Here is a 23,633-nt window from a genome sequence, read left to right on the forward strand (position 1 = left end):
TTTTATTTTTAACCATTGTAATGGTTAAAAATACCACCCATTGCCTTCAAATTCCCTGCTTTTCAGTGGCATAACTGGTTAAAATGGTGTTGGATAAGTGGCCTTGCATGCGTGGGGTCAGAGGACCCACGATTGATTACCAGAAGAGGGCGTGGAAGGAAGCCATACTGACAAGCCCCACAGTGTCCCCTATCACACTGACACTCCAGGCAGACTCCATCAAACGTCCAAATATTATTTCACCAAAAATAAATAATTCTCCGAAACAAAAAGAAATATATCCGGTCTAAACAGGCAGTATTGTGCACGTTCATAGCTCTCATGAACTAGTTCAAAGTTCAGTTCATACAAGTAAATATGAATCGTTCACGTTCATAGTTCACCATTTAAATTCTGAACTAGTTCATAGTTCAGTTAATTTCATAGTTTGTGAAATGAAGGTTTGTGTTTACTGTGTGTAAAAATCCCGCAAAAAATAAAGTGCATCAGATCAGATGTAGTCGCTGGTGCGTCTCTGCTTTCACTTGCCATTTTTATGAGACGGAGAGCTCAAGCCTTCGGCGAGAGCACAACCTTTGTTCTCTCACATATATATTTATTGGGTGTGCTCAAGCCTTCGGCGAGAGCACAACCTTTGTTCTCTCACATATATATTTATTGGGTGTGCTTTGCCTTCGGCAAGGGCACAACCTTTGTTCTCTCACATATATATTATTATTATTATTCTTTTTATTCTTTTTGCCCCCCTAAAACTCAGTCAATATTTGGCCTACATAGATAACGTAGGTGTCAACAGTTTCGTCTTGGTAGCGATTGAGTTGCTTTTATTGGAATTTACGTTCCGTTGCATGGTTTGGGCTTAAGTTAAGTTTTTGTGGCGAAAAGTGAAGCTAACGGTGGCTAATTTGCTAGCCACAGTCACTGACGTTACTAACGTCACTAACGTCACGAAAACAGCGTGACTACCTTTGGCAGAACATTCGTTTCGCATCTGTTAACTTGGGGGATAGCTAGGCTAACTATAGCTTTACTGCAAGGCAGCTGCAGAAACGCCAAAAGCAAAGAGGCCAGGGTGATAACTATTTACTCATTTTACTTTGTGATATGACACACAATTGTGATATGTAATGTACAATATAAGCTGATATTATTAAGGAAGTACATCTACTTTCGGAAACAGTAGTCTACTATCTCACTGAACTATTAGCATCATGACATTAGCCTGTGTTGCCCGGGCAACACATACTACAGTGGTCTATGATGTAGCGTTATCTGTTTTCAATCGTTAAAATAAACATTCCTCACATATACATTTTCGTTGTAGGATTTATTATGACATTAGTAAACGATTTGTTGGTGAAATTACCATTACCTGTGGTTTCAAACCAGTGTAGCTCACTGCAACGCTGTAGCTTACGCGAGACACACTACAAAAACATCTACAGTACACAGCTGTTTAGGAAGTCAAACGGCGACAGAACATGTTCGGCACTCCACTTACTTAAATCAAAAGTCTATCTAACTACTAACCTGAACTTCATTGCCACAGCCTAAATGTTGTCAATCTGTTCATGAAAATAATTAATTTCAGCCTAAACCGTACAACGGAACGTTAAATCCAATTCAACCAACGCAATCGCTACCAAGACGAACACAGCAGTAGTCTACTAGTACTGCACCGTAGTAGTACAATTTACCGGGGCAGCTTCTCCACACAGGGCTATATCGCATTTTGCGTTGTTACTGACAATGATCGCTAACCGCGAGCTTTTTATGAATGAGCGATTTTCCACTAAATAAATGTCAAGCTTATTTACGTTTTGGGGGGCATATTTTCAGTTAGCAGATGGTACTGTTTGAATCGCGATTCCATCTTCTACTGCCGGGTAACGTAGAATAATCTTCAAAGGGGGTTCTTTATTAATGAATGAATGCAATGAGTAGGCTACATGCCTGAAAATATCACGAGAAGGGAAAAACTTAAAATGACGTTTAAGTCATAGAGATTAGGTCAATTTTTACACCGGTCTGACGAAATTTATTCGTTTTGATTCAACGATGAGGCTGCCTCTTGCAGGGGAAATGAGAAGACATCTATTTCATTCTACACTTCACTCGTATTTTCAGTTGTAAATGAGCAGCAAAAAAAAATGCTTTTAAATCTATTTAATCTTTACAAATAATAAGTATGCATTTTCATATAAAATATACAGAAATCAGTTGTAAAAATGTCATTCAAAAACGGACCCCTGTGCAACCCACGCAAGCAAGCACACCCTACAATTTCCCCAGAAATTGTATCCTCTCTAGTTTATTATTGGGTGTGCTCAAGCCTTCGGCGAGAGCACAACCTTTGTTCTCTCACATATATATTATTATTATTTTTATTTTATTTTTATTTTTTGCCCCCCTAAAACTCAGTCAATATTTGGCCTACATAGACAACGTAGGTGTCAAAAGTTTCGTCTTGGTAGCGATTGAGTTGCTTCTATTGGAATTTACGTTCCGTTGCATGGTTTAAGCTTCAGTTAAGTTTTTGTGGTGAAAAGTGAAGCTAACGGTGGCTAATTTGCTAGCCACAGTCACTGACGTTACTAACGTCACTGCGTCACTAACGTCACGAAAACACGCGTGACTACCTTTGCCAGAACATTCCTTTAGCATCGGTTAACTTGGGGGATAGCTAGGCTAACTATAGCTTTACTGCAAGGCAGCTGCAGAAACGCCACAAGAAAAGAGGCCAGGGTGATAACTATTTACTCATTTTACTTTGTGATATGACACACAATTGTGATGTGTAATGTACAATATAAGCTGATATTATTAAGGAAGTACATCTACTTTCGGAAACAGTAGTCTACTATTTCACTGAAGTATTAGCATCATGACATTAGCCTGTGTTTCCCGGGCAACACATACTACAGTGGTCTATGATGTAGCGTTATCTGTTTTCAATCCTTAAAATAAACATTCCTCACTTATACATTTTCGTTGTAGGATTTATTCTGACATTAGAAAACGATTTGTTGGTGAAATTACCATTACCTGTGGTTTCAAACCAGTGTAGCTCACTGCAACGCTGTAGCTTACGCGAGACACACTACAAAAACATCTAGCTACAGTACACAGCTGTTTAGGAAGTCAAACGGCGACAGAAAATGTTCGGCACTCCCCTTACTTAAATCAAAAGTCTATCTAACGACTAACCTGAACTTCATTGCCACAGCCTAAACGTTGTCAATCTGTTCATGAAAATAATTAATTTCAGCCTAAACCGTACAACGGAACGTTAAATCCAATTCAACCAACGCAATCGCTACCAAGACGAACACAGCAGTAGTCTAGTACTGTACCGTAGTAGTACAATTTACCGGGGCAGCTTCTCCACACAGGGCTATATCGCATTTTGCGTTGTTACTGACAATGATCGCTACCAGTGAGCTTTTTATGAATGAGCAATTTTCCACTAAATAAATGTCAAGCTTATTTACGTTTTGGGGGGCATATTTTCAGTTAGCAGATGGTACCGTTTGAATCGCGATTCCATCTTCTACTGCCGGGTAACGTCGTAGAATAATCTTCAAAGGGGTTGTTTATTCATGAATGAATGCAATATGAGTAGGCTAAATGCCTGAAAATATCATGAGAAGGGAAAAACTTAAAATGACGTTTAAATCATAGAGATTAGGTCAATTTTTACACCGGTCTGCACTAATGTCACGAAAACACGCGTGACTACCTTTGGCAGAACATTCGTTTCGCATCTGTTAACTTGGGGGATAGCTAGGCTAACTATAGCTTTACTGCAAGGCAGCTGCAGAAACGCCACAAGAAAAGAGGCCAGGGTGATAACTATTTACTCATTTTACTTTGTGATATGACACACAATTGTGATGTGTAATGTACAATATAAGATGATATTATTAAGGAAGTACATCTACTTTCGGAAACAGTAGTCTACTATTTCACTGAAGTATTAGCATCATGACATTAGCCTGTGTTGCCCGGGCAACACATACTACAGTGGTCTATGATGTATCTGTTTTCAATCGTTAAAATAAACATTCCTCACATTTTCGTTATATGATTTATTCTGACATTAGTAAACGATTTGTTGGTGAAATTACCATTACCTGTGGTTTCAAACCAGTGTAGCTCACTGCAACGCTGTAGCCTACCCGAGACACTAGTGTGAGTAGCTAACAAAAACTCCTCAGCTGTTCAAGTCAAACGGTGACAGAACATGTTCGGCACTCCCCTTACTCAAAAGTCTTTCAATAGTTGAAACAATCTGACTACTAACCTGAACTTCATTGCCACAGCCTAAACTTTGTCAATCTGTTCATGAAAATAATTAATTTCAGCCTAAACCGTACAACGGAACGTTAAATCGAATTCAACCAACGCAATCGCTACCAAGACGAACACAGCAGTAGTCTAGTACTGTACTGTAGTAGTAGAATTTACCGGGGCAGCTTCTCCACACAGGGCTATATCGCATTTTGCGTTGTTACTGACAATGATCGCTACCAGTGAGCTTTTTATGAATGAGCGATTTTCCACTAAATAAATGTCAAGCTTATTTGCGTTTTTGGGGGCATATTTTCAGTTAGCAGATGGTACTGTTTGAATCGCGATTCTATCTTCTGCCGGTAAAGTCGTAGAATAATCTTCAAAGGGGGTTCTTTATTAATGAATGAATGCAATATGAGTAGGCTAAATGCCTGAAAATATCACCAGAAGGGAGATTAGGTCCATTTTTACACCGGTCTGCCAAATTTATTTGTTTTGATTCAACGATGAGGCTGCCTCTTGCAGGGGAAATGAGAAGACATCTATTTCATTCTACACTTCACTCGTATTTTCAGTTGTAAATGAGCAGCAAAAAAAATGCCGTTAAATCTATTTAATCTTTATAAATAATAAGTATGCATTTTCATATAAAATATACATAAATCAGTTGTAAAAATGTCATTCAAAAACGGACCCCTGTGCAACCGACGCAAGCAAGCACACCCTACAATTTCCCCAGAAATTGTACCCTCTCTAGTTAGTTTAGGTTAGGCTACATAGAGAACATTTACGGGCACTGAGCAACGACATAGTAGTGCAAGCATTCGATTTAGACAGCGTCTCTCCTCAGGAAAAGTAAAACATTCCGTAACGTTTTAGCTAGACCACAAATAATATAAACGTGTTCACCGTTCAAATTCATTATTTGTCATTAAGTTGCGTTCAGTTCACTGTTCTAATAAAAATGAACGTGTTCAATGAACGCGTTCTTTTGAACTCGTTCATGCACAACACTGTAAACAGGCAAGTAGCACTCGATTTATTTACAATATTTTTTTCTATAAAAAAGTAAGAACCTCACTTATAACAGCGTGCGTAGTGTTCCAAAGCAGAAAAGAAAAATATCCCCTCCCTCCCCTAAATATACCACCTTAAACTTCCAAAGGGACACACCCTGCCTAGACGAAGTAAAGAGATGTGGAAGGAGATTCCCGGGTGATTGTCGTAGGGAGGAAGGTGAGGCGACACAGATTATACTAAAGCTTACATGATCCAGAGGTTATACTTCAGCAGGCTCCTATGCAAATATATCTGCCTGCTTCCCTTCCTTAAGTGTGAGTCTATTCCTGGGGTCAGAATGTGTGTGTGTTTAAACCGCTTTACCTGAGGTCTGCAGAGGCCCTACAGCATAATCATAGCAACAGGATCAGATGGTCAGTGCAAATATGACATAGCCCCAAGAAGAAAACAAAACAAAAACCAGCTAAGTGAGGTGGACACTTTCGTCTTCGGTTGAATGTTTGCTGTGATCAGCAAGGACCACATCCATACTCCTCCCGGTTTCAGTCCATCAGGTGAAGAGGATGCACGTGATTGTAGCTCAGATAGAGAGCTCACAGTGTTCAAAAAGCCTTGGGTGATTTCCAACAGGACTGCTTAAGGTGAACCCTCACTTAAAGACAGGTTATTCAGTACAGGTTATTAAGTATACACATATGGTTGGGAATTAATTGTCCACAAACGAATAATCTGATTCTTAATACAATTTTCAACTGAATCGCAGCATTGGCATATAAAATATAAAATAACAGAGGCTAACAATCAGCTGCATTAAAATGGAATTAAACATCCACCACAAAGTCTATTTGTGGCTCTTTTGAGGCCGACAGAGGAATACACACTGTTCTCTGATTTAAAATCATCATTATCACAATCCCTTTAAATGGTCTCTCAACACATAAAGGCACCAACAATAGATAGACAGTCAATAGATCTGGCATTGCTAAACTAATACTTTGTGACACATCAGCTAGCATGTAAAAAAAAATAATTCTCATGCATCTCTATATCATAAATGTATGGCAGACTAAAATAAGCATGGCCTCATCAGTGTGCAATAATTATGAAGATAAAAACAAAATGAAAGGACAGGTGACTGTGTGTGCGCATGTGTGTGTGTGTACGCGCGTGCGCATGCATGTGTGTGCATGGTTGGCTGCAGTTTGGTCCCTCTACCCAAAGGTGGCACCACAGTTGGGACACCGCCTCTGGCGCAGTGCGAGACAGAAGAGGATGCCAAGAGGGAAGAAGAAGATGGCACACATGATCCCCAGGCAGGTGAAGTCATCCTCCAGCACGCCCACTCTGAGAGAGAGAGAGAGAGAGAGAGAGAGAGAGAGAGAGAGAGAGATATTTGCACTGATCTGTGTGTGATTACTGTCTTTAAGTCTTTAAGTCAAGACAATTACTCATTGACTGTGTTGACATTCACATGGGGTGCCCTCAGAATATAACTTGCATGATTAATATCCAATGCAGGTGATCGGATCTATAAATCACCTGACTCTTCAATAGGACTAATCCTCACAGTCACCCTATCCGCTCCAGACTAAGAACCATGAATCTTGGTCGTTAGCATCTGGTGACAGTAAACAAGCGCCTAACATCCCTAGCAGCCCCAAGGCCGTGCTTCTCCCAGCGTGACCTCTGCCCTTAAACATCACATTGCAGATGGACATGGGCCAAGAGCAGGCTGTGTCTTGGGTCTGGGGTATAACAGCAGCTGAGCCCTGTCCCATGACCATGTTGACAAGCGTGGCCAGGCTAGGTGTGAGCTGACAGGCCTAGATCTGAGGGAAGCCGGATCATATGGGAATGACTGGTATTCAGGTATGGCCTGGTTCCATATTTGAGGGCTCTTGTAAAGGGGGCCGCTGAGGCAACATCAGGTTTGGCATCAGGCCATACTAGATGAGCGTTCAGTGGAGAAACCAGAGGGTTTTTGAGTTACTATAAGATCAACTTAAAACTCAGTTCCCAGACGGGAAAATGCTTTGTGCGTGCCTGCATAGGTGTGTCTCTGCTCACGTGATGAGGACTGATCACTGCTGTGAAGGAGCTGTTTGCAATCGAAACACTTATCTGCGTGGCAGTGTGACAAGGCTAGAAACCAGGCATGTTGTTGACCCTGGTGATCTGGTGTAAAGGATTGTGGTGAATGAACCAGACCAGACCACCAAAACCCTCTTCTCTGGCCAGAATTCTTGGAAAGCAAAATAATGGGTCCTGCACAACTCACTTCCTAGAATGTCTACGTGACTCAATCCACTCAGTGCTAACTATGACTTCAATACCACATTTTTATGTATCTAATTAAATCCCTGTTGGCAAAACAAACGTACACTTTGCTCTCTAGAATAACAACCAATTACAGACCAAGAAGTGATTACATGACAATTAGTACTTGTGTATTCCTCCAATGGAAACACAGTTAGACTCTGGTAACCTCCGACCTGACATAGCAAAGCCTTTAAAAGTTCATTTTACAACATCACATGATCACATGGTGATTTATTGAGCAGATGACAGGATGTTGAACGAGACTGAGGAAAACCACAGCAGTTACTCCAAATGGAGCCCTTTGACAGTCAGTAGCTTAGGTATGTGTGTAACCAAATCTCAGCCTGTTAACAGGAAGACAGTCATAATGTTGACATGACCCTCACAAGGCATGGATCCAACTAAAATGCTTAGTCATAGAAGTCGGCAAACTCCTCTTGGATATTCATGATTCAAAATATAAGTCTGTTTTTTCTCCTCATCGCTATCTCAGTTGCCTGTGTAACCACACCATGCTGTTGCTGAAGGATCCTCACCGCCCTCAAACATTAACTTCCTGCATAATGTTAGAGGCAGACAATTAGCCTACATCCTTACCTCCAGATCTGAGAGAGATAAAGTGTGTGTGTGTGTTTACCTGCAGGCTGGACAGCCCCCCACCACCACTACAGAGGGCTGGATGATGGTGTAGGTGCCTGGGTAGGGCTGCTGGGCTATGGCCTGTCCCATCTGGGCCGGGCCTGGGGAGAAAAACATGTTATGCTGAATGGTTACAAACTTCCACATCAAGCCCCCATCCTCACATTTGGTACAAGCCATATTGATCTTTTGTCACTGGGATAATGATCAGATTTGAAAATAAAGCTAATGTAAACATTCTTAACACTCTGTTACGGATATATTGAGAAAGGTTTGTCAAAAAGCTGGTTTTGGGTTTGTCAAAAAGCATTTCCAAAGATGTGTGTAATTGAGGTCGCCTAGCAACCAACTTTTAATGTGGTTTAATTTCAAATAATGCAGTTGCACAGTGACTTGTCCATCCAGGACATCAGTAGACTGGCAATGACACCAATTAAGTTTACCTCTAAAAGCTGACGCGAGTGTGATAGCTACGATTGGTACTATGACTTCACTCAGAGACATAGTCAGATTGACAAATAGCCTACTTGAACTTTTTAAATGTTTCATTATTTTATTTTTTGCCTAATTCTATCGCTGGGAAGAGTAGCTGTGATTGATAAATTGCAGTTACAGTAATGTAAAAGTGTAAAAGTACAAGTAGGAAGTAAGTGCTACTTTATGACAGTGCAATCCTTGATGACACATTGTAAAGTTCGAGATATACCTGCCTTCTAGAATCGACAAGACTACTCACTAAATGTCAGCAAGTTCATATCCTAAAATTAAAGTTATAGCTATAGCGAACCTTTCCAGCGTTTAATCGTCTCAGGCACGTAGCGACGTCATTATTTAGAAGCGAGCGTTGCACCACTCGTTAGGTAATCCACTGTGTTCTACTTGCCTTGACCGTCGGGGTAGGGATAAGGCGGCGGTGGTTGTTGGAAACCAGAGGTTGCGGGTGCTGGTGGAGTAATAGCTCCATAATTGTGTTGCTGACCATATTCATACGTCCCCGGGACGGCGTTATAGGCGGGAGGTCTGTCTGGAAGAAGAGGTTTGTTGTCCATCTCCGACGTGTTGCGCGTCCTCAAGTTGACTTCTTCTTAGTCCTTCGACGTTCCCCACCACCAGCAACAAACAAATATGATTTAGGCTATTTGGCTTGGTGTCTAGAGAGTCATGCGACTTGAGCGGACGGGCGACCACAACAAAGCAAACACTATGCGCAAAAACGAAACTTGTCCCTCTCCATGCGCCAACTTTGCCCCCAACTGTAACCACTCGCCAACTGTGAAAGAGTGGAATGTTAATCAAACGTTAATTTCTAATGTATCTCCATATTAACATCTACTGCTGGTCCTTTTTGCCCAAAAGAACCTCTACAGTAACAGAAGCGCCCATGGAACTCAGTTGGAAACTCACAAATTGTTTTTTCTTTTCGTCTGGATTTGTCACAAGACAAAAATCACGTGATATAGCCCACTGCTACGCCTCTGTGCGGATCCGCTTCTTAAAGCTGCAGTCCATCAAAATAAAGAAAACTATGTTGTGTCATGTTGCTGCTGTAGCTCCAACCAACCTTGCCTCTTTTTTTCAATCGTATTATTGTAGAATGATGATTTTGTGATTTAACATGTAATAGACGAAAGTTGCCTATGTTTATTTGTGACAAGACGGTTTATGTGTAGGCTACAGTACATATGGGTAGAGCATTAATTCTCCCTACATCCATACATATTGAAATAGTGTTACAGTGATACACAATAACCTGGCGTAAGTCCACCCGTCACCGAAATAGGCTATATGACCTGTCCAAATTGTGTAGGCTGCAGCGTGCTGTGTGAATGCTTGATTTCAGCTCTGACACCCAGTGTTATGATTGTTGATGATGCAAGTTGCTTTGGTCATTTTCAACGTAGCCTACGCTTTAATGATTATGATAAATGATTCTAGTCTGACGAGTTAAAGCTAACTACACTGTATGAATAATTTAAATAGCGCGGAATTAATTATTGAGAAAGGCTCTGCGCGTCAAGCAGCTGTGTCAGTCGGAAAAATATACGAGCCCACCCAGTTCGTCCAATAGAACAACACCCGCAGCATTTCAGCCAATCCAATGACAAGTGCTATTCCGTTTCCTGTTGTGGATTTGGATGAGGACCGAATATTCCTAGTCAAGAATATGAATTTAAATAGATAGTTTAGTGTTAATGAATTAACCGGTTGCAGTTTTTCCTCTTATCTGGCTCCAAAACGGGTATGGAAGGGCGTGATGCGTAAGTAAAGTGTACGTATTGCATTATTTCTATTCTAAACTAGCGGCTAGTTAAGTGAAGCTGAACACTGTCCCGTCTGCTTGATTCAGTAATAGACACTATCCCAAAAAGCCTTTCCTGTCACTCTCATAATATCACTTGCAACGTCGTTTTGTGCATATTTTGAATGGTCTGTTGACACTGAATATCTCTTCAGGATGGGGGCATTAAGATGTCAGGTGTCCAGTAGAGACACGCACCTGAGTATCTGATAGCATGACGCGTCTGTGGCGAGTCACTTGACAACTGCGGATCGGACGGAAAACTATATTCAGGTGCTAACTGTTTTTCTACGTTATTTTCCAGAAGACGAAATCTTAAAACTGCTCGAAGCCTAAATGTAAACGCCACTGTAGCCTAAAATATAAGATTTTACAATATAATGTGAGTGACAGCGAAAATATAGGCTACTGAAAGACTAGGTTAGTCCTAAACTTTTATGCCGCTTTCTTTGTAGAGTCTCTACAGATTATTACTATTGTGCTGCAATATCTCGTTGTTGCACGTTGCATCGATCGCCGCTTTGTAACACAACAACATCCGGGACGAGTGGTAAGATAAATAGGGGATTAAAATCAGCCTGTTCTCTGTCTGTCATACAGCGCCCATCATGACCAGCTCGCTGTTATGGTCAGTGGACGTGTACGGGAAGGTGTACAGCCTGTCTACCGCCAGTGGGCGCTGGGAACGCACCGAGGACTCGCTGCTTGAGCTTAAGCGTGTCACCGCTGGAAAGAGGTGCAGCTGGGGAATTGGCTGTGACCATCACGTTTATCTCAACATTAACCCGGGTGTCGAGCCCATCCGATATCGGGAAGAGACCTATGAAAACCAGGTAGGGTATCCGTGTCTACGTGGACCTATGTGTGCAGTGGCGAAAATCTGCTATCAATTTTGGGGGTGACATGTTCTCAAGAGCAATTCCTGAGGGGGACACCAAAATTACTGCTGTAACACATAACCTACATTGTAATATGTTAAATGTATATTATTAATATTATTGAAATTTCCTTATGTTTACAGTGATTTATTGGGGGGGACAAATCATATTTTTCTCAGGAATATTTTCCCCGGTATTTCTGACTATGTATGTGTGTTGTTTCATCCTATTCATCCTATGTTTTTGCCCTGTTCTGGTGTAGAGGTGGAACCCTGTGGATGGCTTCACAGACGTCCTGTTGCCCACCGACCGCTGGCCGTGGAGTGACGTGACAGGAATGATGTCCCTGCCCCTGCACAGCTTCCTGCTGCCTTCGCTCAGCTGGGAGTGGGAGGGGGACTGGTACGTGGACCAGAGCTGTGGAGGAGACCCAGCTGAGACAGGGGTGAGCATACAGCACAAACGCCCGGACTTGACATCACATCCATGGCCGCGGGAACTAGGGGTGCTGAGGGTGCTGCAGCACCCCCTGCTGACAGCATGAGAATTTAAAATGATATGACTTGAAAATCCACCAACGCGGCACTGCCCCTCAACATTAAGCCCCCCCAGCACCCCCCTGATAAAATATGTTCCCGCGGCTATGAACACATCCTCACTATCTGTGTTTCTATAGATACTGAACCAGAATGTGTGTGTCTCCACCAGGGCTGGGAATACGCAGTGGACTTTCCTGCAAATTTCTCCCACGAGAAGAAGTGGAACTCCTGTGTTCGTCGCAGGCGGTGGTTTCGCTACAGGAGATACAAAGCCCGGGGAGAATGGGCCAAGGTTTGTAAATCATCTTAACACCCACCCCCATCCTGTCCCGTCGTGGTTAACCTCCTAAACGAAAGCCTGTGTTTACAAGGCAACATGACTCACGAGGCTCCGTCACAGCACCTATCCCACTTGTGTGTCTTCTAACTGTAATGCTAGTCGTGATCTGGACTGGCACACTGCCTTCACATACACGTGTTGTTGGCTGAACTGGTGGCTGACTGAACTGTACCTCCTGTTCCTCTGCAGATCCCCCTGGACCACCCGAAGAGACCCCCACTGCCCCTCAGCGACATCAGCTGCGGAGGCTGGGAGATGAGCGACCAGCCCGGGAGGCACCATTTCCTGTGGGGCGTGTCCCAACAAGGACAGGTCAGGTCAACCCCTTTTAACTTCTCAGTCAGCTAATGGGTCATGTTTTGTTTATGTTCTCCTGATGCAAAGTAGAGGATTCTGTAGTTAAGGATTTTGACCACTAGAGAGTAGTGTGGGCATATCAATTGTAGCTCAGACATAAGGCATGCCACGGGTGCCTTATCATTTATTTATAATTATTCTGGAGGTTATGATATGATACTGACTTCATTGTCAGACAAGATCTGAATTTTTTTCTTGCGTGACAGTATGTTCATTCATAATTATTACTACATAAACCATTTGACCTTTACAAGCATAGAAGACAAGGATAAGTACAAACAAAGTACATAATACACAAAGTACAACATAATAAGTACAACAAATACACATAACGCACAAAAAGGTTTTGTATTTTTTGTGTGCCTTATTCAGTTCAAGAATGGCTTGATGCACAAAAAGTCTCACTCGATTAAATCTCTGTATCTTTTACCAAAAGTTAGATGGTAAAAGTACTAATTAATTGTGCAGCACGATCCTGGTCAGAAACAATATTACTGGCCAACATTAGGAGGTTTTTATGACGTTCAATCCGTACGTCTCAGGAATATTTAGCAATCTTCTCCTTGGGGATAATATTATAGTGTTTATAGTTAACATATTATCCATTTACAGCTATAAATACAGCAGATTGAGATTCAAGTCCAGGGAATTGGAGACTTTAGGCAGGTGCTAACTGCTAAGTTGTCCCCATGTGGGTTTGTATGAATTCAGTCTTCTCAAATTGGAAAATGTACTTACAAGATAGTCTGGATGAAGGTGTGGATGCTCCATCTCTGACCTAAGACACATATTGCTGTTGTGTCGTGGCTTCAGGTATGGTTCAGGGAGGGTATCCAGCCACTGGTCCCAGAGGGCTCATGCTGGGAGGAGGTGGAGGTCCCCAGGGAGTTGTCCCAGCTGTCTGCCGGCCCCGGGGACTTGCTTTGGGCGCTGCTCTGGGACGGACAGCTGCTGGTCAGGACAGGCATCACCCTGGACAGCCCCACAGGTCCTCAGCACCACCACCACACACACATGTCCTGTACAGGTGTTTCATGCTAGAAAGATGTATTTCTATGTTCATAAGTAAAGGTTTTAACAAAACTGGGATTCAGCCTGTCAAATTCAGACCTATGGAATGTATGGATGTGTTGTTTGTGCATTCTTAGGCATCTCATGGGTGGTGGTGGATGCACCAGGCAAAGAGGGCACTGCCATTCATGTTGCGGTGGGGGTTGGCGTGGTCTGGGTGGTTACCAAGGACTACAAGGTGACACACAACATAACCAACCTCAAAACCCTCTAGAAACAGCAGAATGTTGTTTCTTCACCTGCTTGTAAATGTCGGTATGTGCCCATGCATGTGTGTGTGTTGGTGTCTGCTATGCAGGTGTGGTTCAGGAGAGGTGTGAACTCCCACAACCCCTGTGGCTCAGGGTGGATCAGCGTCGGAGGGGAGATGATGATGGTGGATGTAGGGCTTAACGATCAGGTAGTACACCCCCTCCCCCCTCCACTCCCTTTCCTTCCTCCCCCCTGCTCCCCGGATCTCCCACAGTGTCCTACATGCACTTCCCCACACCCCGCTCCTCTCCTCCCCACCTTCCCAAGCAGTGATCCACCAACAAACCATATCAAACCAACCACAGAGACCGTGGATTCAAATTCACTGATTCAGCATACGGATTGGTGATGGATATTCAGAAGATCCTATATTTCTCCCAGTCTAGTTATGTTAGATTAGGGTTGCAAAATTCCGGGGAATATTCAAAGTTGGAAACTTTCCATGGGAATTAAAGTGAATATACGGGAATTAACGGGAATTAACAGGAATAAACTGGAAATGTTGTCTACTGTATACAAATAAACTTGGTATTAAAATGAACATGGCTTCAGTTTACCAAGTAATCAATATGCTAGGTAATGACAAACAGTGTTGGGAAAGTTCACTTTCTACATGAACTAGTTCAGTTCATAGTTCACAAATTTTAAAATGAACTAGTTCAGTTCATAATTCAAAATGTTTAACTAAGTTCACAGCTCCAAAAATGTTTCAATATGTTGCAAGCTATAATTGAAATCTCTATCTGTCTGCAATACCGCTCTTGGCCTCTACGCAATTCGGCGCTCTCACACTTGCCAGGCATAGGGCTGAAACGTTCAGACACAACACTGATGACAAAGAAGTTCAAAAACAACAGAACGTTTTATGTTTAGGTTTATGTTTCTGGCAGACAATGTTCCCAACCAGCTGCATTCAGGGTCCAGCTGAGCAAGGCGTGTATAGTCTTGTTCTCAACTACATTGAAGTTCCCTGTTATATGCTTTTGCAAAAAAACTTTGGCACTTTCTTTTTCAAAATTCCCCAAATTCCCGAGCCAGAATTCCATGGAAACTTTCCGGAAATTTACCGGAAACTTTCCGCCCCTTTGCAACCCTATGTTAGATCAGAGAGTATCCTGGAGAAGAAGGACTGAATATTGTTCCTAACGAAACATGGCCCATGGCTCTTCTTCCTATTTCTCCCTGGCCCCGAGACCTCCTATAGGTCTGGCTCCCTTGCTCCGTGGGCGTATCGCTGAGGCAGGGCTGGAGTTGGAAGGGCGGGGGTGGTTGGCTCTGATCCCCTCTGCTGAGTCCTAAGGTGGACTTGCTAGCACTGCAAACTCTTCCTGACCTCCTGCGACTTCTTCCCCAGCTCGCTGTCCCTCTCTGTACCCCCTTCTGTCTTTCCTTTGCTTTCACCCCTATACCCTCCTCCTCACCCTGGAGTTATCCCCCTCTCTCTCCCTCTGTCCTCCCTCCTCTCTCCCCTCCTCTGTGTCCCTCCCCACCTTGCACCGTAACCTGAGGACAGCCGTCCATCTGTGCCAGCACTAGTTCTTATCCTAACCCTTATATATATCAGTCCATATTCTTCCTAGCCCCCACACAACCCAACCTTAACCCTCCGTTCCTCACCCCACCCCACCTTACCCCACCCCCCTCCCCGACCCCCATCGAGACTGCCATACGTGCGCTTTTCTATTTTCGAGTCTAGCCGACGCTTCATCATGTTCCATATTTCATATTTCAATACTGCAATCCAGCAGCTATGGATATGGGTTGTATTCAGTGGCACCAGTTGAGGTTGTGTATCCTTTTAAATTAGAACTGGAACACCATTTGGTAGATGTGTGCACTAGCTAGCTATTTTGGAGAATTCAGTATTTCACAAAGCAGTTTCAGAGTCTTGGGTTAGCATGCCCTTATTAGCTTTCGTGATTGTCAAGGTTTTTTAGTGGCATCTTCAGTGAATTCATTTTAAGATCTTTTGAAAAACTAAATAGGTCATAGGTAAGAGATATATATTCCACCTCTAAATATACTTTGTAAGTTAGTTAGCTCACAATTAATTTGTCTGAGACAGGCGCATAGATCTCGTCAACTAGTGTGTGTGTGTGTGTTCCTGTGTGCCAGGTGTGGGGTGTTAGCGAGGACCGTGGGCTCTACTTCAGGATGGGTGTTACCCCCTCTGAACCCAGTGGTAGGGGCTGGATCCCTATCTTGGCCCAATGGGGCAGCAGCAGGGAAGTGGCCCCGCCCAGGTTTGTACCAACAACCACAAAGAGAAAAGAATCATGAAAGTGCTTAAACGTTGTAACTTTATTTTTGTCGTTTTGGCTTTCTTTGCTGTTTATTTATGCGCCTCATGTGACACAGTGGACTGTCAAATGTTGTCTTCCTCCCCTGTCTGGGATGTGCAGTGATGGCCCTGAGTTCGGAGGTCAGGTGACCGAGGCGTCCCAGGGCTCCGTGCTGGGCTGCGAAGATTCAGACTTGGACACCTTCCCCACTGGCGTTTCATCCTCCCCCTCCTCCGCCACAATCCCCGGATTAGGGGACACCCCCAAGCCCTGTGTCCCCAAAGTCACCAGCGATAGCTTCATCTCCAGTCTGGTCTCTGACCGCGAGAGAACCCCCGCACCCCAACTGTCCTCTCCTGAGGAACCCCCAGGGGATCACCAGGAGGCTGCCCCAGTCCCAAGCCCTGCTTCCCCAGGTGCTGCTGGACCTGAGGTCCCTTGGAGCAACGTGGACCTACAGGGTGCCGAGGGAGCCCAGGCGGAGGGTCCGTCCCTGGCTACGGCTGGGGCCACAGGGCCCCCTTCCTCGGTAGCTACTTACCCACTGGGCCTGGAGCCCTCCCAGGGTATGGGGGAAGAGGAAGGCCCGGTGTGGGCTTGGATCACAGGAGGGGGCTGTGATGTGGATTCCAGCTCCCAGATCAGCTGGCTCAGTCCTACAGGTGTGGTCATGTCAAAGTAATTTTCCTGACCATAAAAGATCTCATGAGTAAAGGCACCTTATAAGTCTCTCATATCACACATACAATTTTAATGAAAGGGTATGTGACAAATAATGAAAAATATAAAAGCTCTAGTTTCCTGCCTGTCTGCCTGTATTGCTGCTTGACTAACTGGATGCCTTATCTCTGCCTGTATCCTTCATAACCTTGCATCTGTGGCTATATCTCTGTGTCCGTCTGCCTGTCCTCCTGTACTCCAGGTCCTCTCACCAGCTCCCTGTCCCTGACCCCAGTCCAGTCAGCAACCTGGAGGGAGCAGGAGCAGCCCAGAGACTGCAGCAGTAAGAGGCCCCTGGAGAGGAGCGCGGTAAGACCTGCTGTGTCATCCTAGACTCACTCTGACGAATGTTTAAAATCCTAGTTCTGGGGCGCCCTGGTAACCCACCGGATAAGTGTGCGTACCATGTGGGCGGAGGCCTTACTGCAACGTCCTGGCTTCAAATCCGGTCTTTTGGCTGCATGTCTTGCCCCCTTTCTCTCATTCCCTTTCCTGTCACAGTTCACTTGCAAAACTGTCCAATACAGCATGAACTATTCCCAGAAAATATATCTTAAAAAAACAAACATAGTTCTTATAACTGTGTGTGTGTGTGTGCGCGGGCATGCGTGTGTCCAGTCTGTGTGGATGAGGAAGGGCAGCATGCGCTGGTGGAGGGACTGGAAGCCCCAGCGCTGGGTGGATGTGGGCGTGGCCCTGGAGCAGTCCACCAATAGCAACGGGTGGAGAGACAGCATCTTCTTTATCTACTACACCCAATATGACGAAAAGAAGGTGAGACCGTCAGCACAGCTGCTGTCCTCAAATACCATTTGTCAGGGACTACAGAATTGAGGTCATCTGCTTGAAACATCGCATTGGATTTGTCACACCGCAAGTACTGCTCTGTGATGCCAGCACTAACTCACTCACTGGCTTATGTCTCTCACTCTCTCCCTCTCTCCTCCTCTTCTCACTCTTTCCTTTGTTTGTATTGTTCCTCCCTCTCCATCCCTCTCTCCTCCTCTTCTCACTCTCTCTCCCTCTCTTTTCTCCCCTTCGCACTTTTTCCTGTGTTTGTAATATATCTCTCTTTCTCTCTGTCAGTACCTCCATGTGTTTGTGAGCGAGGTGACAGCTCTGGTCCCGGTCCTGCGGGAGTCCCAGCATGCCTTTGCTGTGTACACAGCCCAGAGGACCAAACAGAGGTGGCCTCTCATCCTGGCAGCCCCCACAGAGAAGGATATGAACGACTGGGTACCTCCTTCCTCACCACACTCTGGCCTAGCTGGCCATGTACCATTTGTAGTAAAGGCGGAATGGAACTCTGATCCTCAACTCCACACACAGCAGACACCGTTGATACTTTTATGTGAAAATTGGTGTAAATGATCTATAAAAGACATAAATACGACTGAAAAGTTGAAGAAAACTAGGCAAAATTATGAATATGATTGTATAAGTTTCCGAAACGGAAGGAAAATAAAGGCTTTTTTAGTTGATCAGAGACTGACCTCACAAACTACTGTATGTTTATGTGGCCGCTCCTCTCCCAGCCTCCGCACTGTATGTGTACTCTCTGTGTTTCTGCAGTTGTCACTGTTGGTAGAGTGCTGCTGTGAGGCCAGAGGGATCAGGGGACCCCTGTCCAGACAGGCCCTGTGGTCTGTCACATCTAAAGGGGACGTGATGGTCCACGAGCCCTCGCCCTGCCTGGAGGCCCCCGTACACACGCTTGCCTGCGACCTCATGTGAGGCTAATCGACTGTGTTTACTCTCTCTGTCTCTTTCTCTCTTCTTTATGCTCTCTTTTCTCACACACCCATTCACTCATCCAACACCAGAGGGCAGAGTTTTCATTTGTGCATGCATGTTTTACCTGTTTGTCTTTTCTTTATGCCAGCCTAATTAATTTCTCGGCCAGTGTTTTTTCACATTTACAATAGCAGCATAGTTTAACATCAGGATGTTTAACATCAGCTTCTGAAATCCTCCTATTTTACCTGGTAGCTGCTGCCTGCTGGATGTTTTGCTACGTGGTGGATGTTTTGTGCTATTGCTAACATACATAACATACTTGCTACATGGTGGATGTTTCTTCCTGTGCTAATGCTAATGCTAGCCAGCCGCTAATCGCTAACTGTCTGGTTCAGGTTCTGGCGGCAGGTTCCGGGCCACCTTCGCTGTGTAGAATGTAACAGTGTGGGGGTGGTGTGGGGCGTCGGGTGCGACGGCACCGCCTGGGTCTACTCCGGGCGCTGTGGAGAGTCTGGGGACCAGCCCTCTCAGGGTAAACTCCTCCCCAGTAGACTGTGTCCTTCATAGCTATAGACATAGCAACATAATGTTTCTTCCCACGACTTCATGTACATTCCCCAAATACAGTTGGAGCTATAATAGTTTTCTAAAGTAGACACCAAATGAATGACCACATATTGCTTCCAATACTGCTTGAGCAACCTGATGTGCAATTGCTGGTGTGCATGGATGCAGTTGTTCCTGCCTGTCAATCTTTGCACATAAACTGTAAACAACTTCAGCTGTTGTCCTGTACCAGTAGACTAGAGAGAGATTTTGTTTCTGGCTGTCTGCAGGAACTACGGACAGCGTTCAGACCCAGACAGATGTGCGGAGTGTGTATGTCTATGAGAACCAGAGATGGAACCCCATGACTGGATACACAGACAAGTACTCACCCTCTGACATTCTCCAGCCTATCAGTGTGCACTACTGTTGGTCTTGACTTAACGTTCAAATGTGAGATAACATTTCTGTGATAACATCTGTTTCTTTGCATTAACTGAGGGCGGTGTGTGTGTGTGTGTGTCCACAGAGGTCTCCCTACAGACAGGCCCATGTGGAGTGATGAGAGTGGGCTGAAGGAGTGCACCAAGACAAACACACACCCTCCCTCTCTTCAATGGACCTGGGTAGCCAGCTGGACCTATCAACAAAATCCTACACAAATCACTACAGCAGGGTTATGTCATTGTTGGCATTACGATACATGGTGTCCTCTAGCTCTACATTCCTTTGTTTTGTCAGGTGACAGAGTGGACCATCGACAACGGCATCCCTGGGGGGACAGATAAAGAGGGGTGGCAGTATGCAGCAGACTTTCCTGTGTATGTAGAAGGGGAAAAAAAGAGTGTCGTTGGAAGCCACTCTTGTTTGTTATATTGTCAAGTTGGTCACAAGGAGAGAGTGTTTATTTGTGGTGATGGAATCTGAGACCTTGTTTCTGTCATTCAGGACATTTCACGGCCACAAGACAATGAAAGACTTTGTGAGGCGCAGGCGCTGGGCCAGGTATTGTTACACACACACACACATTCTGGTTTTGACAAAGACGTGCACCAACCATAGTTCGTCCGGCTTTCATTCACATCTTTATATACCTGTTTATTATCCATTTCGCTAGAAAACATGAGACGATTTTATTTTTTTACCAGGAAGTGTCAGATCAGTGTGATTGGGCCGTGGCAGCAGATCCCGCCCATCCCCCTGAGTGACATCACAATCTTACCATGTCTGGCCCAGAGCTGCATAGAACAGGTCCCTGTGTGGGCCCTGAGTGACAAAGGGGATGTCCTCTGTCGCCTTGGGGTCACCCCTTTAAAGCCCCAGGTGAGGAACACTTCTATAATACACCCCATAGTAACCTCACAAACTCAGATGGCTTGTTTTCCCCAAGTTTACCCAAAAGGTCACTTACCAAGTGTAGTAGTAGAATTGGTAAACTTTCATTATGTGCCTATTTGTTTAACACAGGTTGTCACCGTAAAAACATGTAATTACCATTTAATAAAAGCTTAAGATGATTAGGAATGATTTTAGCTGCTCAGCACAATGCAGTGATACTCCACCTGTTACTTGGTCCTACCACTCCTCGTTATGAAGTGCATGTTGTGGTGCGACCTACCGTCATATCTACCGACAACACTCGTGAGTGACGTGGATCACCTCTTTCTGTGTGCGTGTCACAGGGCACTTCCTGGCTGCACATCGGGACAGACCAGCCCTTCAAGTCAATTTCCATCGGCGGTGCCAACCAGGTTTGGGCCATCGCCAGGGACGGAGCCGTTTTCTACAGGGGCTCCGTGTCTGCCCAGAACCCTGCAGGTGGGTCCTCGTTTCGAGGTGGGAGGGGTGTTTCTGTTGCGAGCCAGACTCTGTGTAACTGCTGCATGTTTTGGTTGAGTTGGGATTCCCCCACCTTTTTGGCATGTCTCATCTTGTGTCCCCCTACAGGAGAGTGTTGGTATCACATCCCCTCCCCTGCAAAGCAGGCCCTGAAACAGCTGTCTGTGGGGCGGACCTCCGTCTACGCTGTGGATGAAAATAGTCAGTAGTCGCATACAGTACACACACACGCACACAACCCCTGACTTGTACTGTAACCTGGTGTGTGTGTGTGTATAGGTAACCTCTGGTACAGACAAGGCCTGACCCCCAGCTATCCCCAGGGCTCAGCCTGGGAGCTCATCTCCAACAATGTCACCAAGGTCTCTGTGGGACCCCTTGACCAGGTCAGGCCCACAACACTTCCACTGGGACTTGCTAATCTGTACTATCCTGCCCATCCTCATACCTCAACTGTAGAATTTCATCCATTGGATCTAGACGATGCAAGCTTTGAACCCTTCCTTTTAAACATGGAGGGTGTCCCAAGTTCCTTAAAGATGATAGAATAAAGTTGTCCGTTATCAGTGAAGCTGAGCCCTGTTGTGCACTCCAGGTGTGGATCATAGCAGACAGGGTCCCCGGCTTCCCCTCTGAGCCCCCTGGAACCGTTTGTCACCGGCTGGGGGTGGGGCCCATGCAGCCCAAGGGCCAATCCTGGGACTACGGCATAGGGGTGAGTGACAGGCGCTCACACTATTTCCATGTGACCCGTAATGTACTTTTAAATACCTCTGTGACTGGTAAATAAATGGCTATATGGTAAATGGCTATGTGAAGGTCACTTTGACACATGGAACTCTTGCTTTAATAGCTCTTTAATGTATTTGATGTGTGTCCTACAGGGAGGATGGGAGCACATCAGTGTGCGAGGGAATGCATCCGAAGGACAGCGTGCACCCCCACCCCAAGCAGCACTCCCTGCCAGCCCCCACACCCCTCGAGCCCCCTTTCCTGCCAGCCCCCACACCCCTCGAGCCCCCCTTCCTGCCAGCCCCCACACCCCTCGCACCCCCCTTCCTGCCAGCCCCCACACCCCATCGAGCCCCCTCCCTAGGCCAGAAGGTCAGGTCAATGGGACTGCTATGAGCCTGTAGAGGCCAGCATCCTTTCCCCTCCATCCCAACAGCCACATCTGTGCCTGGTTCCATTCTATCATCCCTTTCCCCAAACCCAGAATCCCCTCCCATCAGGAAAGCACAACACAAGCTCTTGGCCGTGTTAACTACGATTCTTCCCTCCTTTTGCTGTCTGTTTATCTTCAAATGTAACATGAGCAGACATCAAAACACTGTAGCTGCTATCCACCTAGGGAAGCCAGCATATAAGAGTAAGATATATGGTTCCAAAATAAACAGTGACCCTGTGTTCCAGTCCCGCTAGTTTTTAGGTTCAGCGATGGCACTTTACAGAACAGTGAATGTTAGAGCACATGTCCGGTTTCCATAAAACGCAAGCACAAAACATTTATTAGATTGTGGATTTGGCAGCCTGAAGCTGTCGCCTCCTCTTGGGAATGGGCTGAATTGACAGAGGAGGCTCCGCATAACACTCCATTTGGTTATTTTGTAGCACTTATGTAGCTTTCTGGGACACAGGAAAGATTACTTACAATGAAAGAGTTCAGTAAAGGGCTTAGACTTGGTTTGGAAGAAACCCATCAGCATAAGTGTAATCAACCCCTTGACCTCTCCCGACTGTGTAGTTGTCCTCTAGAATGGTTGTAAACTGTTTTTTTTGGTTTGTTTTTTCAGTATTAATTTATTTTATGCTTGACATAGTTCAAGATGTTGTTTCCTGTATACCCATTTATCCATTATTTTCAATCTGAAGATGTTCAGTGTTTGCAGTATTTGTTTTGTGTGTAATAGTGAGTTTCTTTCAGCTTCCAAAACTGACATTCCTAGATCTCCTGTGGACTTTCATAACCTTGACGATCACTCTTTGGGTTATACATACATGAGTGTGATACAAATATACTACCCCACCCATCCCCAAGATGTCACAAAACAATCTCAAAGCCTGTAACATGGATTTGGGTTTAGTGATGTCCAGGAAATGTTTTCTGAATTGTTATATTTTTTCCTTCAAGACTTATCCTGTCAGTATTATGTTAAAATATATTTTGACCAGGACTGTTAAATACAGCAGATCTGAATCTTAATACCTATACCTGGAATTCACAAGGTCATTGAACTGGGAATAAACTTCAGAACCGCTTTGTTGACTTCCGGCAATCTCATTCTTTCAATCTGAAAGGTTAATTCATTATGGATCTATCTCTCATTATGATATCCATATTTTTTTTTACTGGTATTCAAGAACATTCATAGTTAATCACATTGGAAGACCTGCAACATAGAAGTAAATTTGCATTTATTTCCATATTAAACTGTGTAATTATAAACATTTCATTCAATTACGCTAAGCATGATCATCAATATGAAGTAAAAATATTACAAT

At 44.6% G+C, this 23,633-nt stretch overlaps 2 protein-coding genes and 1 long non-coding RNA gene across 6 annotated transcripts in view; 1 reads left to right on the top strand and 2 right to left on the bottom strand.

The window, feature by feature from the left end:
- LOC136940887 (uncharacterized) overlaps positions 1-3,412 on the bottom strand; it is a 38,034-nt gene extending 34,622 nt beyond the window's left edge. Inside the window, exon 1 of the long non-coding RNA XR_010876417.1 lies at positions 3,321-3,412. This is a non-coding gene — a long non-coding RNA (uncharacterized lncRNA). The remainder of the gene's footprint in view (positions 1-3,320) is intronic.
- Positions 3,413-5,311: 1,899 nt separating this feature from the next.
- On the bottom strand, positions 5,312-9,698 carry bri3 (brain protein I3). The gene is made up of 3 exons (XM_067233787.1): positions 9,155-9,698; positions 8,270-8,372; positions 5,312-6,657 (listed from the first exon to the last, which is right to left on the bottom strand). The coding sequence occupies exons 1-3, from the start codon at positions 9,318-9,320 to the stop codon at positions 6,525-6,527; spliced, it is 402 nt and encodes a 133-aa protein (XP_067089888.1). The 5' UTR covers positions 9,321-9,698; the 3' UTR covers positions 5,312-6,524.
- A 712-nt stretch (positions 9,699-10,410) lies between these two features.
- tecpr1b (tectonin beta-propeller repeat containing 1b) lies at positions 10,411-23,538 on the top strand. 4 transcript variants are annotated; one of them, XR_010876416.1, is made up of 27 exons: positions 10,411-10,540; positions 10,726-10,843; positions 11,171-11,403; positions 11,711-11,893; positions 12,157-12,279; positions 12,517-12,639; positions 13,498-13,672; positions 13,833-13,933; positions 14,054-14,155; positions 16,123-16,250; positions 16,410-16,951; positions 17,212-17,318; positions 17,628-17,783; positions 18,096-18,245; positions 18,582-18,739; positions 19,142-19,278; positions 19,583-19,676; positions 19,822-19,918; positions 20,034-20,113; positions 20,241-20,297; positions 20,441-20,615; positions 20,975-21,110; positions 21,240-21,332; positions 21,411-21,517; positions 21,727-21,846; positions 22,016-22,390; positions 22,451-23,538. XR_010876416.1 is itself a non-coding variant. In XM_067233216.1 (26 exons), exons 3-26 carry the CDS (start codon positions 11,179-11,181, stop codon positions 22,265-22,267), a joined length of 3,621 nt encoding a protein of 1,206 aa, XP_067089317.1. In that variant the 5' UTR covers positions 10,411-10,540; positions 10,726-10,843; positions 11,171-11,178; the 3' UTR covers positions 22,268-23,538. The 4 variants fall into 4 exon arrangements, 3 of the variants coding, with proteins under 3 accessions (XP_067089317.1, XP_067089318.1, XP_067089319.1); XM_067233216.1 differs by having other exon boundaries at positions 22,016-23,538; XM_067233217.1 differs by having other exon boundaries at positions 10,416-10,529; positions 22,016-23,538.
- Positions 23,539-23,633: the final 95 nt, after the last annotated feature.

The sequence above is a fragment of the Osmerus mordax genome, chromosome 3, assembly GCF_038355195.1.
Source record: "Osmerus mordax isolate fOsmMor3 chromosome 3, fOsmMor3.pri, whole genome shotgun sequence".
Taxonomy (NCBI): domain Eukaryota; kingdom Metazoa; phylum Chordata; class Actinopteri; order Osmeriformes; family Osmeridae; genus Osmerus; species Osmerus mordax.

Coding starts and splice junctions, on each gene's coding strand:
- tecpr1b (XM_067233216.1), top strand. CDS start 11,179: ATGACCAGCTCGCTGTTATGGTCAGTGGACGTGTACGGGAAGGTGTAC. Junction 16,952..17,211: donor CAGCTGGCTCAGTCCTACAG/GTGTGGTCATGT, acceptor CCTGTACTCCAG/GTCCTCTCACCAGCTCCCTG. Junction 17,319..17,627: donor GGCCCCTGGAGAGGAGCGCG/GTAAGACCTGCT, acceptor GCGTGTGTCCAG/TCTGTGTGGATGAGGAAGGG.
- bri3 (XM_067233787.1), bottom strand. CDS start 9,320: ATGGACAACAAACCTCTTCTTCCAGACAGACCTCCCGCCTATAACGCC. Junction 8,373..9,154: donor TCCCTACCCCGACGGTCAAG/GCAAGTAGAACA, acceptor TTTTCTCCCCAG/GCCCGGCCCAGATGGGACAG. Junction 6,658..8,269: donor GGGGGCTGTCCAGCCTGCAG/GTAAACACACAC, acceptor TCTCTCTCTCAG/AGTGGGCGTGCTGGAGGATG.